The sequence below is a fragment of the Brachionichthys hirsutus genome, chromosome 11, assembly GCF_040956055.1.
Source record: "Brachionichthys hirsutus isolate HB-005 chromosome 11, CSIRO-AGI_Bhir_v1, whole genome shotgun sequence".
Classification (NCBI taxonomy): domain Eukaryota; kingdom Metazoa; phylum Chordata; class Actinopteri; order Lophiiformes; family Brachionichthyidae; genus Brachionichthys; species Brachionichthys hirsutus.
The window spans coordinates 5,505,642-5,523,829 of record NC_090907.1 but is presented as its reverse complement, the minus strand read 5'-3'; the positions used below and the strand labels follow the sequence as shown (position 1 = coordinate 5,523,829).

Genomic DNA, 18,188 nt, shown 5'->3' with positions numbered 1-18,188 from the left:
TTCTGGGGGGGGCTCAGCCGCAACGTCGACTGAAATCCGTGGCGTCATTCATTTACAGTTTGTCGGCTTCACTGTGTTCTCGTTTCAGCACCGACGTGGTCAGATAGCAAACATCGTCAATAAATGGAAACATCCAGAATGCATACAAATGGAAAAGAATCAGTGCAAATCAAGGCAAGACAGTCCAGAAATTCAGACATTTAATCTGACAAAGACTCTAACTTTTAAATGCATATGCACGGATCCAGTATTTTAGCTTTTATAGATTATCAATATTATTAATATTTGACTGCATATTACAACAGATACAGAATGCTGTTTTATAAATAGTGTTTCACTCTGAGATTTGTCCTTTTTAAATGGCTTTCAGTTTTTTCTCAAATTAACAGGTGCCATTTTGACAGCAAAAAAACAAAACAAGATAATTTGTCCCATCCGGTAAACAAAATACAATCCGATAGAAAAGTCTCCGTCATCGCTCATAATTTGCTTCGGTCGAGCCTCTTCTTGGCCGGGTTGGGGTATTGGGGGTTCTCGATAACCCCCTCTCCGAACTTGAGCTCTAAGAAGGCTCTGTGATTGTTGGGGCCGTAGGCAGCGATGCCGGCCAGAGACATGGGCACCAGCGGCTGCAGGAAGTGCTCCGGGAACTCCACGTCTTGTTTGTGCTCCGTCCACGTGTCTTTGGTCATGACGCCGTTGCGCGGGTAGAAAGGCCACAGGTCAACGTGCAGGTGGTTGACCTCGCTGTACTGGACTCTGTAGAAGTCTCCTTCCACCGCACGCTCCCAGACGTAGCCGTTAGCGTCCACGAGAGAGCCCGAGTCCAAGTTCTTCAAGTGATCGCAGTTAGGCACGTCCTCCAGGTAGATGCCCAGGTCCACGTCGTAATCCCAGGGTATGATGTCTTGATGGCGGACCGCCCCCAGGAGAGTCCCCCCCTCCAGCCAGTAGCGCACGCCTGAACTCTCCAGGATATTTATAACATACTTGGCCGTCTCTCTGAGAGCTCGCAAACAACAGGGAGGTGTCCAACGATCCAGATAAAGGTAGTCCGGGGTGTCGTCCTGCACCGTGCCGAAGCAGCGCGGCGTGTCTTTACCGCAGCCGTGCCACTGCTCCTTCCCTTCGGGCAGGAGGAGGCGCTTCAGACCGAAGCTCCTCATGAGCCTCCCCGTGGCCTCCTTCAGTCGGGTGTCGGCCTTCCACTGGTTGTGGGCGGAGCTGAACAGCGGCCGGCGGTTGGCGGAGAAGCACGGACACTCCAGCAGCTTCACCTTCCATCCTCTCAGGGCCGTCTGGACAAAGAGCGAGGAGAAGAGCGGCCGCCCCAGAGGGACGGACAGGTTGAACAGGTCCTCGGTTCGAATGAGGACAACTGCGTCTCCTTGCAAGGCGGTGCAAACGCTGCCGCTGCTGCCGGACGCAGCCGGCGAGTAGGTGGCCGTCCACTCTCGGAGGTTAACCCGCAGGTGGAGACAATTCACAGCAGATCGAGCCAACACGGGCGCCGCCACCAACCTCACAGGCCCCCCACCCTCGCCCTCCAACTCCCTGATCAACCTCTCTATTGACCGATGCTGCTCCAACTCCACCCCGTCGGGCACCAGCAGCACGAACTCCGTCTGGACGTGGAACTCCGGCCTGTGAGCTTGCGGCGGGTGGTCGGGGGATGGGGAGAGCACCAGAAGCCGTGCGCCTTCTGGAAGCACCAGGGGAGGGTACGGCGACGCGTCAGCCACAGCCAGGAACGGAAGCTCGGGCCTCTGGCGGTGGAAGGAAGTAGCCACATCTGCAACATAATTCTCAAAGTTTTCAAAATCCCGAAGCACAACAGTCACGCGGGGGCCACGGCCGTGCCCTTCTCCTCCTCCAACGGCCCCAGGGCCACCACCGGCCCCAGCCAGCAAGCCCAGGCCTCCCGCCAGACCAGAGGCTGGAAGGGACGCCCTCCTCGAGCCCCTGCCGAGCTCCTTCCTCTTGTCCATCATTTTCTGTTGAGCTTGGGAAACATAGTAGAGGATGAGGAGGTTGAGGAGGATGGCGCCAGTTAGTAGGCCCTGGCAGAGACTGATCCGCATGGCAACTTCTGTTCACCCTCAGGAGAATGGAGAGTTCTGGCTAGAGCAGTGGGTTCTAGGTTCCCATTAGAATAAAGAGCAATAAAGAAGACAACCTACGAAAAGACAGGAAAAACATTCACATTTTATTTTTTATTTTTTTGTCTCCCCCAGGATGCTGTAAAAATGAAACACGTGACAGCTGAGATTTTTTGATCTGGAATAGCAAGCAGTACCAATAAACCATAAATAATCCAGTCATAGTGAATTTATAAGTAGCTCACGTTAGCTGCAACGACAATTAACATAAAAACACAATAGCCCAGCAATATTCAGGACACTCACCGTAATTGCATCTATTTTATTCTCCCGCTGGCCATGTTGCTGAAGGTGCGAGCAGCGAGAAGCGCTTTAATTTAACCTTGTTGTACTAGATTCGGGATTCACGGTGGTCCGTCTGAGCCAGCTCCGGTAGCGGCGCAAGCAGACGCAGACATTTTTAATATTTGAACCGCGTTTCATACATTTAAGGAAGATCTCCTGATAAAGCGCTCAAGTCGCCTTAATATGTTTATTTCCTATAACGCTTAACGCAGCCTTAAATATTTTAGACACTGCGCCGCTTCGCCGTGAAGCCATTCCGCTCATTTCTGCAGCGATAACTGACAACTTCCGGCTGCCATTTCTTCAGAATAAAAGTTTAATCTTCAAAAATCTTCAAAACGACCAACCAAATGAATTTGAAAGAATACGGACGCAAAATCCGCACATAGCTCTCTAAATATGTTTTTGATTGTTTGGCCTGATTGTATGTTCAGCACCATAATAATAATAATAAAAATATATACATTTGGGCGGTGATTTGATATATAATTCAGTCTAATTTTATACATAGATTTTTTTTAATGCTTTAAAACCGTGAGATTGAAGAAACACAACCAGTTGGAGCAGCTATTAACACCGACTCCAGCTCTGGGGAGATTTGGTAATGGAACGTTAACATAGGAAGCATGATTTTTTTTCTGAAAAGGTAGAATTCTCGCTTTAATCGTTTCCTCACTTCATAAATAACAACAATATTTAAAATGTATAAGTCTAAGTTCTATTTGAATATGAATATAAATTAATCATCTTCCAATTAAAAAAAACCCCACAACAACAACCGGAAACACAGTTGTGGATAATTTTAACTATCTTCGACAGGACACGCAAGGAGCCTGGGCCACAAAGTGGCAGGAAATGAGCCATCTCAGCGGCACGTTCATTGTGTATTGTACCAAACGTGACCCTTTATTTGTCACCCACCAAACACAAGAAGAGGAAACGAATCCGCAGCATACAAAATAAGAGTCGCTAACAAAATCTTGGCACACGCTTTGGGTCGTAGATTTCTAACAGCCTTCTTTCGATGTTGATGTTACAAACGTATCTAAATATAAAAATCTGTTTAAAATGACTAATTGATAAACCGATCGGACTCTACTGTCCAAGTATTATATTTTCCAAGCTAATACTTGCTCGTATTTTATACTGAAGGTTCGAAGCGGATGTGTGGTATTTTACCACCTGAGTAGTAATTTGCCCTGTGCGCGTAAGAAAGAGAAGAAAAGAGGGTCGTTTATAGTGGGCTGGTGCTCCGTTGGAAGACGGGTACGAGGCTCTTCTTCTTTTTAAATTATCATTATTTTTCGCACATTCTGACCGTTTCCACCTCCTTGTCCTGGCGGAAGGTTGCGCGGTTAAAATGGAGGCGGACAGATCCGGCGGAGGACCAAACCCGAACTCTGGAGGTAGCAGCGGAGTGGGGCGCAACCCAAACGGGCCCAAAGCAGCAATGGGCCCGGCGACACCAGCTGCTGCGGCGACCGGTGTGATGGCAGCGGTGGCGGCGGCAGTAGCAACCGGGGCCGTGCCCGGATCGTCCCACACTCGAGAGCTGCAGGACGGGGACTCGGGAATGACGCTTCCTGGGATCCTCCACTTCATCCAGTACGAATGGGGACGATTCCAGGCCGAGAAATACCGCTGGGAGGCTGAGAGAGACGAACTCCGGGTAAATGTACTTCATCGTTTCATCGCGACGTTTCCGACGAACGAGGGCCGGAACGGATATTATTACACAAGCTCGTAGTGTAGCTTTGTATAAAAGAACACAATGCAATACAATTAAGTTTAGGCTGTTAAAAATGCTAACGAGCTAATGTTAACATTTATTATTACTAAGACACTAAAGGGAAAATGGAGTGATCAAAGAAAAGGCCACACGTGACTCAAACACGGATCTTACCTGGTTATAAAATGACCATAAAATGACCAGTTCAATCTGTTCCATTTTACTTCCTAATATATACATCATGAGGTTTGAATAAGTTTTAGATATTGTGCATTTACTGTTGTCCCTAAAATATGGTGACACATGGCTGCAATCACTGCATGTAGGAGTTATAGTAAATAGTATGTATATATATATATATGGCATTTTGCTGCTGAGTGTTAGCACAGAGCAGTCTGTGCTTAACTTTGTGTTTTGTGCATCTGAGTTATTAAAGGGAACTTTCTGAATTGTGATCTCTCTCACAGACGTTGGTGATGAGCAGGGGCTCATATATTTGTAAAAGCAGCAGGATCAGTCATACTCGCTCCAACTTTCGATGCGTCATCTTTTGCATCTTGCAAATGTGTTAATCCAGAGTAGAACACGCCAGCTAGAATTTCCATAAGAAAATTATTTTGTTACAGAAGAAGCACTTTCTGCAATTTCCATCAGTGTTTGGGCCTCTTGACCAAAAAGTGCTTTTTTTCATCGTCGCAAGGAGATGATAAATTGTCACATTATGATGATGTCACCATGATGTCATCACTTTACACAGTTTGCCATGTTTTGTTATACGGCTTCATTCCATGATCCAGGAAGTCGACTCCTGGTTTTTGCAATGATGCTTGTTATCAGTCGTGTATCAGGTATCAACAGAGTGAATGGGGTCGCTGATCTGGATCCTGTAATCCGTATGTGGTGGAACATCATGAGCTGTCTCTGCCTAGATATTTTTATTGTACTTGTCTCATTATTATATTTATTAGTATGAAAAAATATTTAATGACCTCACAATGTGAAGAGAGAAAAAGAAGATCCAGAATCCATATCATCAGCAAAGTCCAATCCATTACACCCCTTTACAAAATCTGAATATGGGTCTAATTTACATCCCATTAAATTTTGAGATTTGAGAGTGATCCAGAAACCCATCTGGATACAAAATTCTGGATTTTCCCACTAACTTAAAATAGAGGCTTTTTCAAAAAGTCATATCTTGTAAAATACTCATTCAATTCACTCACCAAAAATCACAGTCATAAAAGGGTCCGATATGAACTCTCGTGGAAAATGTCTTCTGGATCTGATCCAGAATGAGGTCATGAAAAAATATGCATTTTTATCATTGAAACCCATTTATGGATTCAAAAATCTGTTAAAAATACACATCAACTCTGATTCACTTTTACATTTCATGGTTGGTGTATAAAGATACCAAGAACAATTTGGAACCTTTTGTTGATGATCCAGATCACCGTGTGGACGGTGTAAATCCCATTAGGAGGGGAATGAGCTGCTTGGCGGAGGTCTGCGCTCTCTGAGTGTTTTTCTATCTTAGAAGTGATCTTGAGTCTTAAATTAATTAAAATGTGTGACAAGCCTTGAGTCAAGCTTCCCCTGTTGTTTCAGTCATAATACTGCCAAAAGACGGAGGTTATGCTCTCCAGCATGTTTGTATGATCTTCCTCCTGTCATCACGTTTGACTCTGTTATGCAATTCCCAAGCTTGAGAAACCCGCAGGAAACAAAAACTTACTATTGTTTCTCATCTTAAGGCAATGAAAAGCCTCCTTCCTGACTCAAATCTATGTGGTTATAAATAGACGGCTGATAAAATATGAATGAACAGTAACAAACTGGCTGTGCTCGCTGCTTTTATTCACACGTGAGGGGAAGACTGGGAATGGAAGTCGGGTTCGGCCCATCACGTCCGACATGTCGGAGCTCGTTATTCTCATTTGCTGGATGTAATGTGGCTTCGCTGGGACAGTTGGTACCAGAAGAAAAGGATCGCCGGATCACCGTGCAGGCTTCAGAAATGACCTAGCTTACATTCTGACACTCACAAGCCACAGCAGTCTGGGTTTATGGCCAGCATGCCCCTAGCGCTTCCAACATGCCCGTTAGCATGCCACCCGTGGCCATGTGCTGATCACATGCTGCCTACACATGACATGTTGTGCTTTTATGACATTCAGGACTAGCTCGAATGCTGCGGCAAAAACCCATCAGCGGTGTTTGAGGGCTCCGCCAACAGCGCTATCACCTTACTGCTGTCTGGGTTGGTAGCGTGGTGCGTCGGGGAGACTGTAGCACGTCTCTGAGTGGCATTTTCAGCGTGAATGTCCACCTGTGGTGTCGCGTATCCAGTGTCGGGGCAGTAGAGAGGACCCTGCGCTCGCTCTGAGCCAGTTGGGACGTCCCGCCATGCCCATACGTGCCGTTGCCGTCCTACGTTGCGCACACGCACACACACATGCACATCCTTTTCTGCGTGACCAAGTTAGCCCGAGTGTCTGTCTGTTCTATTTCTATGCGTGTGTGTGTGTGTGTGTGTGTGTGTGTGTGCACAAGTATGTGCTGGAGGAGAAATGGACTGTAAAACAATCGGCATTAATGCTCCAGTGCTACTTTGCACAGACAAGAAGAGAGGGAGACAGGAAAGACAATGCTAAGCTATTGTGCTAACGGTCACCTGCATGCAAACCCAATGATAAAAAGAGCAGAGCCTTGTGCAAGTAGTATTTGTCATGTTCTCCTGCAGACACGCTACGCCTCCGCTTCGGTTTTCGTTATTAACACGGGAGGTGGAATTTTCTCTCATTACAAACCCTCAACATCTTGAATTGAGCTAAAACCTGCGTTTCCTACGAAATGCAAGCACACCTGACGTTGAGGTTTTAAGAGGGCTCTTCGAGATGGCTACGAGTTTGATATGAGGCGAGGCTTGATTGAACGACAGGGTGCCGTCAGAGTTACGCATCGAACATTTGATCAACTCTTCTTGGTCTTCTAATCCTAACAGACACCGCTATGCAGAATCATCAAAGAACTTTGAGGCATCTTTCTGATTTAGCAACAACAAACATGACTAGAATGACACCGAGTAGAACGTGTACCTCCGCCAAGGTCCAACAGGCCTTTAATTCAAGTCTTATTAAAAGACAAACTCATAACTCTGTAAGCTTTATTTAAGGCTTCTGGACTTATAAGGGGACTTGTTTCATCAAGGACTTTGCAATATTGCGCGATAAATTACAGTGTAGAAAAACATCCTATTTCGCTACATAATGGAGAACTAGAAGCATTCCTTTCATTGAGATTAATACCAACATTTAATTGGGTCTACTCTGAGCCATGCAACATCTTAACATCAAGTTTCGTGGAAACCTAGTCAGGAGATTTTGCATAAACAAACAAACAAATCAAGCAAAGTGTTGTTGTTGTGTTGTTTTTTTCCAACTTTGAACACAGTTTCTACCAAAGGTTTCCCATTTTTTTCTTCCACTTTTGTCAAGTCCTGCCTTAAAATGGTTTTCCAAAGCGACGCCCTTCTCTAAATGCAGTTCTCCGTCAACCCTGCTCCACTCACTTCGCTGGCCTTCTCACAAATCCATTTTTAATTGTCCGACTCAGTCACCACATTCCTTTCTAAAGGTAAAGTTTTTTTATCTTTAAAACGCGGAAGGAAACTGATGGAAAATGAGGGAGGAAGCGCGCAAAGGAAGGACGCTATTTAGGAGAGTGCTTGACTTTGGCCCGGCTGAGTGTTTTCCTCTGCTGCTGCACTCTGAGGCTCCGGTTAGGAGATGTTAAAAATAAGAGCCTTGTTCCACAACCCTCTATTTATTCTGGCTCCTCAGAAGTCAAAATAGTTATGGCAGAGTCCTGGTGTCTACATAATCCGAGAGATATTTGAGGAGTGTCTTTTTTTTTCTTAAAGGTACTTTTGTGCTGCCTGTGTGTGTTTTCAGTCTCAGGTGGCATTTCTGCAGGGCGAGAGGAAAGGGCAGGATAATATGAAACAGGACCTGGTGAGACGGATCAAAATGCTGGAGTATGCCCTCAAACAGGAACGGTGAGACAAATGTCCCTGTGTCCCCGAGTGTTGCGTTCAGCATCGAGATTTGATAGTGAAAGACTTTCATGCGCTTGCTGTAAATCCTCATACGGCCTTTGCTGGGGTTTCAGGGCTAAGCACCAGAAGTTGAAGACAGGAAATGACCAGAGTGCTGGAGAAAAGAAGCCGGAGCTCGAGGCAGATCAGCGTATGTTAAATCAGTGTTATTTAGAAATATATCCTTGCTGCAAGTAATGAAATGTTTATTTTTTATTTTTTATTTATGCTGTTGCAGTTGCTTTACTGTTATCCAATCTTTTGTCGGTAGTTCCCAATGGGCCGGCCGAGTCGGACTCTGAACCAGCCAATCAGATGTCCTGGAAGGAGGGGCGTCAGCTACTACGCAAGTAAGTCCTGTCATCTCATCGTGTTCAGCCAGAGTGTTGTCATTGGGTTTTCATGTATTCGGGATTGGAAGGATTTTTTCTTCCTCTATGCTTCTTGGTATATATTTTTCATGTGTTGCCCTGTGACTGCAGATATCTTGAGGAAGTGGGTTATTCAGATACCATCCTGGACATGCGGTCCAAACGTGTGCGGTCGCTGCTCGGTCGGAGCAGCCCAGAGGCCAATGGGCCGCCTGCCGGGGAGGCCTGTCCCGAGCCAGAGCCCCGGGCGGGCGGAGAGTCGTTGTTGGTCAGACAGATAGAGGAACAAATCAAGAGGTGAGTACAGTAGTGAGTACAGTCTTCCTCTCTTGATGCTCTTATCTGTCTCTTCGCTGATATTTTGGTGTCGTGGACCAGGAGAAGAGATGCAGACCTCTGACGCAAAGCATGTAGGGTATTTTGTGGGTCGGTTCTGATCATGCTGCAAACTCCAACATTGACAAAAACCCTAATTAATAGCCAGTTTAAACAAAGTATTGCACCTATTGGCGCATTTCACAATTTCCATGTTGAATACAAATTTAACTACATAATAATACTTCACAGACCGCATAATAAAATAGTAGTTTACCTGCAATTGTACTTTGTTCTTTATCTTACGTTATTGGCTATATCATTTATTGTATTGTTTTAAATGGAGTCTAAATTTTATCTACTGCACATAAAATGTTCAGTCGCGTACTAGTGATGTAGTTTTACTTGGTATACTCGCCCCAGTGTTCAGTGGACGAGTTTACCTAACTTGTGAGGGGAGTCAGCTTTGTGTATTTCACCCATGTGAATGTAGATGGAGACAGTTTCCTCATGGTAGGCATCGTGGGTAAGACCGCGGGGGGGGGCAAACTGTCCCTCACTCGATTCCAATGACCAGTGATTCGCTTGCTTTTCGGTAAAGTGGAACAGTCATAAGTTGCATAGGTCGTAGGTCGATCGATGACCTGCACTGCTGTCTGATTGTCATGGACGCGTTTTAAATAATATAGTATAATACAGTGTAGTTGAGGTAATATAAAAGTACTCCAGAGAGGATTGTGGTAGAGGAAATGCATCGAGCTGCAAGGAGTTGTTTTTAATACTTCGGTGTTTGTAGGAACGCCGGCAAGGAAAGCTCTCAGGAACGTCTGGGTGGATCGGTACTCGATAAGATTCCCTTCCTGCATGGCTGCGAGGATGACGACGAAGACGACAGCGATGAGGAAGATGACTTCCGGGGCATAGCCACCGACTGTATCGATGGACCCCGCAAGAACAAGAAGTCTCGTGTAAAGGTGTGACCAGTGGTTGAAGGATGAGATGATGCGTAATGAGTGATCACACGCGTGTGACACAAGTCTCTTTGATCTGCATCTCATGTTTTCAGATGGGTCCGGAGCCCATGACCACAGACCTAGACCCGGAGGACGAGGAGGACGAAGATGACTCAGAAGACGCCCTCAGTGAATTTGACTTCTTGGGCTCCGGGGAGGATGGGGAGGGGGCAGGAGAGGCCCGGATCTCAGGGGATGGCCGGGAGTTAGGTACGACGTTTTCATAGCAACACCCATGAGCACCTTCACTGTCTGAATCGTTCCCACCACCGAGCCTGGCGGTAACGATTCTCATGTTTTGGCATCTCTTCTTGGCAATAAAATCAACCTCTTTTTTCCAACCACCTGCCTCTGTCCTGTTTGACCAGCTGTCCTTTGTCTTCTCTGAGGGTAGATGTACTTTTGGGGATATAGGGTCATTTTTAGAAGGTTGTGTTGCCGGGTTTCTCTGGATTGCCCCAGATTTCATCCTTTGAGCCGTTTTTACACCGCCTGTCTTGTCTTCTCAAACTTATATTTTACTTTATTGTGAGTATTTGTGAAAAGAGAGAGACTGAAGTCTTTGCTCTCTGCCTCCATTTTCACCCATCTGTCATTCCTCTGCTTCACTGCATGACTGGATGCTTGTGTCTCTCTCCTCTTGCCGGGTTCAGAGAACCACAGGAACAAGTTACAAGGCATGATGTCGGACTTCCCTCCTAAACCCACTCCGCCTCCCTCTGTATCGGGACAGGCTCGCTCCGGGGAAGGTAAGGCTTCCCCACCGAGCGCGTCCCGTAGGGCAAACATGTACTCTCCTCTCCCTTATACTCTTCTCCCAATGCATGACTTGAATCTTAAATTTAGATCTTGTCATGTCTCAGATTTTCATTTTATGGCCTGGGTAGGAGTATTTAAAGTTATTCCTGCGTCTATAAATAGTTCCTCTGGTACGCAGTGGGGGGGAGGCAGCTGAAAGTGTCTTTGCTATTTTACATTTTTAAAGTTAGAGGCTGTATTTCTAGGACGTTGTCAGGACACAGCAGCAGCTCTTGCTCTTTTTCTACCTACGACTTGCAGGTGGTGCGCTGGGTTTCTCATCTGACGTCTTCATTATGGACGCTGTCGGAGGAGGGGACATGAACCTGGGCGAGTTGGCTGATCTCACCGTTGCTAATGACAACGATCTCTCCATGGATGTAAATATGCTCCCACACGATGCACGCCTTACACAAGAGCATTGGTTCCTGACTTGAACATTTTTCCTGTCAGATTCAGGATAGCCGAGAGGAGTTCAAGAAGACGTGGAACCCCCGCTTTACACTACGCAGCCACTTTGATGCCATTCGAGCTTTGACCTTTCACCCCAGCCAAGCTGTGCTGCTCACAGGCTCAGAGGATGGGACACTAAAACTGTGGAACCTCAACAAGTCCATGCACTCTAAAAAGTAAGAACTGCTGCATCCGCAAGGAAAATCGATGAGCAAAAGGCAGATAACATAAAATAAATCCATACAAATTAATGGTTAGAACACATTAGTGTGCCTTTAGACATCGGGTGTGCCATGGAAGAATATCCAATTGTCCAAAAAAAAAAAAAAGTATTTAGTGCAAATAGTGTGTCTTTGTTCATCTACCTTTGTGAAGAGTTTGTAGTGACAGACAGGACAATTAAATGCTCCTCCACTAGATGGCGTCAGGTGGCGAATGTCTATCTACCTGCTGTTGCTGTCGTTGATGCGTTGAGAGAGGCAGTGGCAGTGATGAGCGTTAGATAAATATCTGAAAAGAAAAGGAACTCAATCAGGACCCTCTGGTCCCGAAGAACATTCTGACCCAGACGAGTATCGGTCAGAAGAAAGCGAAGAAGGTGAGCTCAAGACGATGCAATGAAAGTTACATTTGGGATCACTTTTACCGGGGAGTCAACCGGATCCGCTAAGAATGGCGCTGGGAAAGGCTGTCCAACAAAATTAACACCATCTCTCAACAGAAGAAAACCACCAAGATGAGTGAGAAAACTTTGAGAGCTAGCTGCAGGCATGGAAAAGATATTTTTTGCATTGCAATTCGAGAAATCTACCGCTATCAGTGGACATGCACAACTCCTTGCAAATGTGTGCTCTGCGGACGGAGACGCCATCAGAGAAAATCTTCCGTTTTGCAAGGAATTGTCAGAAGGAGAGGAAATGTTTTGCTTTTTTTTCTCCTAATGTCAAATATGTGCCTTGGGAAACACTGGTATAATAAATAGAAGCAGGGCTCTTACTTTAAAAGACTGTGCCCCCCCCCCCCCCCTTTAGGAACGCAGCCTTGGATGTCGAGCCCATCTACACGTTCAGAGCACACAGGTGAGTTCACTCAGAGCTACCGACATCATTTATTGATACCTTCAAAGATATATTAACTGATCTCCCACTTCTGTATTTTTTCCGTCCAGTGGAGCTGTTCTGTCTCTGACCATGGGCGAAGATGGCGACTCGTGCTACAGTGGCGGTCTAGACGGAACCGTCAGATGTTGGAAGATGCCAGACCTCAATGTGGATCCTTACGATAACTACGGTCAGTGGTGGAATCTTTATGAAGGAAATAAAGATGAACGCTTTGGGTTGATAGGTTTGTGCTTTCAGATCCTGGCATCGAGAGCAGCGTGCTAGCAGGTCACGAGGACGGCGTGTGGGGTTTGGCCTACTCGGCAGTCCACCATCGCGTCGCTTCGTGCTCGGCCGACGGCACCATTCGCATCTGGGACCCGCAGAGCTCCTCTCCCTGTCTGTCTGTCTTCAACAAGGAGCGAGGTAGAGTAACTTGCGTAGAGGATTTTGCTTTGACCTTTGGCGTTATATCCGCGCCGCCTCACCGTATCGCGTGTTGTCCCAGAGCACGGCACGCCGACCTCGGTGGCCTTCGTGGCCTCTGACCCCAGCCAGGTGGTGGCTTCCTTTGACGGCGGTGAGACGCTGCTTTACGACCTCAACGCAGAGCAGAGCACCACGGCGCTGGAGACGCAGACCAAGGACGGTATGCTCCATCAGAGTCATATAGTTCAGTGACCAGCTCAAACGATGTTTGATTAATATGTCGTTTGCAGGCAGCGAGCTGATCAACCGCGTGGTCAGTCACCCATCTGAGCCCGTGTCCATCACTGCACACGAGAACCGCACCATCCGCTTCCTAGACAACACGACAGGCACGTGCAGGAGGGGATCGAATTTGTCGTGACTTCCTCTCCTCTGTAGACTTCATTTTTCTCAGAAATTGAAATGCATTTGTTTAAGCCTGCTTTTTTTTTTTGTTATGCCTACGCAGGTAAAGTTGTTCATTCTATGGTGGCTCACCTGGATGCAGTCACCTGCCTCACCACAGACCCTAAAGGCACTTACCTCATCTCTGGCAGTGAGTCCCACTCAGCTCTGCTACATCCACACACACACACACACAGAAACTGTGCACGGTAGACGAACTCTGCATCGCCTATTTCAAATTAAAGCCCCTCCAGCATTTCCCCATCATTTCTTAAAAAGGCTTGAATCTATAAATGATGAAGAAGCGTTCTCTCGGTTGCTTGTTGTGAGGAACGGAAACATGACTTGTCACAGTTCTTCTGATGGATCGCGGCGCCGCCACGCTCCCGGTCACGGGCTTGTTGGAGTGAAGTGCACCGATCTAGGGTGGTTTTTTTTAAAATTCACACCAAACCGGCGTGGATATTTTCCACCCTTGCTCAAACCTACCGGTCGTTGACGTTTTGAAGGCCTCTCACGACGTTGCCGTCTTTGTTTTTCCGCCCACCTGCAGGCCATGACTGCTCAGTGCGCCTGTGGATGCTGGACAACAGGACATGCGTGCAGGAGATCACAGCTCACAGGAAGAAGCACGACGAGGCCATCCACGACGTGGCGTTCCACCCGTCGCAACCCTTCATCGGCAGCGCCGGAGCAGATGCACTCGCTAAGATATTTGTCTGACGGCGCTGATCGCTGTTCTGTGAGACGGAGGTAATTGACTGTTGGCTGCAGGCCCAGTGAGAGTCCGTCAAGGTCAAGCGAGCTGCAGAACTGTTCGTGTTATTATCTGATCGTTAGTTCTGTTAGTGCTAGCAGGGGGAAAGCGTCATCGTGTTCTCTGAATCAGTGGGGAGTTATCCAATGAGTGGGCAAAGAATATTACTGACATTTATAGGCATCAGTGGGATGATGAAAAGGAAAAACTGTCGAGTTGCAGTTTGGATGTTGTAGAATCGAGTGATTTATAAATAGATAAAGTCTGACTGACTTGGAACTTGAGATCAGGATATCCGGGCCTCTGCTTCTTCTCTTTTGTGACTGTCTTTACTTTGTGGTTAAAGTATGATAACTTGTTGTTGACTGTTTACCTTCTCTTCTGCCTTTTACAGTCCGACACTAATGTCTGGGCCAAAAGAGACGGACGACTGCAGTGGACAGATTTCGCCACACACAGATTGTCCTGCTCCCCACTTCCACAGGGGCGGCGCCTCCGCTCGGTCCCCCTCGTCGTCGTCGTCTGAAACTCACTGACTTCTTCTTGTAATACTAATCGCACTGCTTTTTGTAACTCCAATCTTGGCTGCTCCGTTGTCAGACAATCCTCTCTGGAGTAGCACTTTTATACACTACAGTATCCTGTTCAGCTTTATTTTGCGCCTGCAGACTCTTTCAAACCGCGATACGAGTGTGTGTTCGTCTTCTCAACACACTGGCTCACATTTCACAGTTTCACCAAGGAAATATTTGCATTGCACGGCACACAAATGCCTCACCACATAGCTTTTGTTTTTGTTTTAATAGTTTACCGGCTGCTTGGGGCTTAACATTCTTATTAACCATACAGGACTAAAGACAGTGACCTTTCTTAGATCATCTCGTCAGAGAAGACCTGATCGACCTCCGTGGGAATCGATGTATTATATTCCAAAGACTTCAGGTAGTGTGTGTGAAACTTTGGGGTTGGAGAATGTTAAACTTTGTGTGTGTGTGTGATGTGAGGCGGCTTTAGACTCACTCAGCAGTGGAACGAATAGCTTTAATATCAACGTAATGGGCCGAGTCTCGTCGTCTGTCTGGGCGTTGAAGCGTCCCCGTGATTCTGCCTGTGAGTGTGAGGGCAACCGTCACTCTGCTGTACACGATGCACCGACACATTTCACTTCATGTCCGCCACGATCCATTTGCACAGATGCAAGACCTGAGCTCGGCTCCGGAGGCCGACGCGCTCACAGAGCGTCCAGCGGCCGCATCGGGGCGGGGGTCTGCAGAGCGCCGCTGAAGACGGCCTGTCAGGCCAGTGTGTGTGTGTGTGTGCGTGCGCTTGACAAACAATGCAAATGTGTCATTTGGTGCTTTTTACTGTACAGAAGTGTGTGTGTGTGTGTGTGTTTGAATATGCACCAGTCAAATCATGGCGCTATGAAAGACTGTCAGTTTTGAGTCCGAATCAGGGATCAGTTTTTGTGTGAGAGAGAGAGAGAGAGAGAGAGAGAGAGAGGAAGCGTCTGTCTCATCAGGCTAAAGAGCGATGGAGATAAAATGAAGCGACTGCGCTTGAGTTGTTCCTTTTAGCTGTGGTGACGTTTCATCCGAGGGCGCGGGTCATGGCGATCTTGCGGATTTGTGACTGTCGCTGACGGTCCTTCTGTCACAGCGGCGACCGTCCAGGCTGAGATCGTTTCGGCTCGGATCGTCTTTGACGTTTCGTCCTGTAGTGAGGTAGCGGCGCTCGGCTTCCAGTTTCTTATTTATTGAGTCTTCATTTAAAAACAAACCAACAACTTTGACACATGATTATTGTGTGGCGAGTTTCCTGTTTCATATTTGACGAGCCGTGTGAGTGTGTGTGTGTGTGTGTGTGTGTGTGGGGGGGGCTCCTCGTTCTGAAATGGTCTGGAGGGAAAATACATTTTAAATTCAGCCACTTTAGTCATATTTGACATGTTAGATATTATTGATTCTGATGTTTGTATCATGACATTGGGCTGGGTGGTGGACAGAGGTCCTTTTGGCAAACACCTCATGTCTCCTTGAATGTGTCCTGCATTCATATTCACTGGAGACACCTTAGGGTAGGTCAGAGGTCGCCTATAGAGGTAAACGCCACCTCCTCGTCACTGATGGACAGCGCTCCATTTGCTTTTGAAACGGGAATACAAAGAAAGGACAACTACGTCACTGTAGCGCTGCTGCTGTCCATCATGTCCCTTTGCACTACGTCCACCAGCGGATGGTTTTGGAGAGGAATGGAATGATTTCTTCAAGATCGGAACCTGCTCGTGTTCATGATTTGTGAGAATCACTGACGACTGTACGCTGATACTTTCTTTTGAACCCGCCCATCTGAGAATAAAGACAAATCAGTTTGACCCCCCCCCCCCCCCCTCACTGAAGAACAGCCGTTGTAAATGTCCATCCTCTTGTTTTCTTTCTTGCATCTCATTGAGTTTGATTATTAGGATATACGAATACAGTATTGTCATAAGTGAATCATTCCTCTTTGCTAGGCATAGAAATTGCTTGTGATTGATAATGGAAATGTATAGCTTGTAAAAAAAAAAAAAAAACTTGGAAAAAAAAAACTTACCTGTCAGAGGCCAAGGTAAAGGATTTATTTCTTTGTGTTTCTATTTTATTTTTATTAGCAATTTATCACTGTGTGATATTTTGTACATCCTATTAAGCTGTATTCAAACTTCCTCTGACTACGTGGGACGAGACCTGCTTTCTATTGATTTTGTTTTACTATATATTTTTGGACTGCATTCAAGCTTGTATCGTATAACTTTCTCTTTCTGTTTACGGGTCGTATGTCATGAAAGAAGAAAAGAAATGAAGATTTTTGTACAGCGAGTTGACGGCTGTGTTTGGTCATTCTTGCATTTAGGTAAAGGGCTAAAAAAATATAAAGAACAAAACTGGACATATAAAATGAAATATTTATTTATTTATTAAAAACCAGCATAGAAATACCCGGATAAAACGCTGTTGGTAAAGTAATTGCCTCCGGCGAGGCGAGGCGGCAGTTTTATTTCACCTGTGTGCGTTTGTCCGTTTGTCTGTGTTAGTAAGATGCCTCAAAAAGTTCAGAATTAATTTTTCAGGGAATGTTGGGAATGTTACCAGGAACTTTGGCGATGATCCAGAAGAGATCCTGGATTCTGGATCACTTTAACATTGCAGTCGATAGCTTCAAAAATGTTTCCTTAATATCTCGGTTGATTATTGACCGACAGTCATGCAGGGCGGGGGCCTCTATCTCACCACTGAATTTAATCCGGATCGGATCCAGAATGGAGTCGGTAAAAAAAAGAATACATTTTAACATTGAAAACCCCATTTATAGATTCAAGAATCAGTTACAAGCAAAAATCAACTCTGATTCACTTTTATTTTCATGGTTGGTGTATAAATATAGCAAGAACAATTTAGAACATTTTGATGATGATCCAGATCACCATGTGGACGGTCCAATTAGGAGGGGAATGAGCTGCTCGGCGGAGGTCTGCGCTCTGAGTGCTTTTCTTGTTTAGTGTTGTAATCACTACACGTAACAAAAAGTGCAAGTACCTACATATTTGACGTAGTACACATCTCAGCTTTTAGTTTTATAGGAAATAGAAAAGGCGCCTGTTTATTCGGAGACTTGTTGGGGTGGTCTGTTTCATGAAAGTAACAATTTATGTCATAACTTTCAGTTCACTTTCATTGAACCATAAAAATTGAAGTGTGTTGCCTTAAAGAGCGACTCGACACAAGTCCTGAAATCATTTAAGTGAATCCAAATCAAGAGTTGTCACAAAACCTACTCGGCATATCGATGCACAAATTCCCTGGGCTTCATGTCTGTCTGTGAAATGTAAACATTTCTGCGGGTAAGCTGGCCTCAGAACAGTCCAATGGCCTCACCCCGATTTCAGAATTGAATTTTGAATATAATCCTTTACACATATCTCCCTCTGCTGGTGGGCAGTATTCACAACAGCGTGTGCAATAAGGTCGTGAAGATGATGACGGTATTTGCTTTAATGAAGTGGATATAGTTTGAAGCTCTAGAAGCTGGTTGATGTAATTGCCCTGGGACGAAGGTAAGGTGAAGACGATGAGCGTCTAATCGTTGCTATCCAATGTTAGGAGGTCACTCTTTTTATCCATGTGCTTCCTTTGTAAGATAATAATAGTAGTGCATCGTGTGAAACTTGCTCGTTCGAGCAAATCTTTATTGGTGTCT

The 18,188-nt window shown here is 46.0% G+C and overlaps 2 protein-coding genes across 2 annotated transcripts; one reads left to right on the top strand and one right to left on the bottom strand.

The window, feature by feature from the left end:
* Window positions 1-479: 479 nt before the first annotated feature.
* On the bottom strand, window positions 480-2,081 carry fkrp (fukutin related protein). The gene has a single exon (XM_068745751.1). It carries the CDS (start codon window positions 2,079-2,081, stop codon window positions 480-482), a length of 1,602 nt encoding a protein of 533 aa, XP_068601852.1.
* A 1,552-nt stretch (window positions 2,082-3,633) lies between these two features.
* On the top strand, window positions 3,634-13,918 carry strn4 (striatin, calmodulin binding protein 4). The gene is made up of 18 exons (XM_068745144.1): window positions 3,634-3,710; window positions 3,791-4,113; window positions 8,130-8,233; window positions 8,347-8,423; window positions 8,544-8,622; window positions 8,755-8,940; window positions 9,755-9,932; window positions 10,025-10,181; window positions 10,625-10,720; window positions 11,031-11,149; window positions 11,223-11,398; window positions 12,254-12,301; window positions 12,391-12,512; window positions 12,581-12,748; window positions 12,831-12,971; window positions 13,042-13,140; window positions 13,260-13,346; window positions 13,749-13,918. The coding sequence occupies exons 2-18, from the start codon at window positions 3,805-3,807 to the stop codon at window positions 13,916-13,918; spliced, it is 2,316 nt and encodes a 771-aa protein (XP_068601245.1). The 5' UTR covers window positions 3,634-3,710; window positions 3,791-3,804.
* Window positions 13,919-18,188: the final 4,270 nt, after the last annotated feature.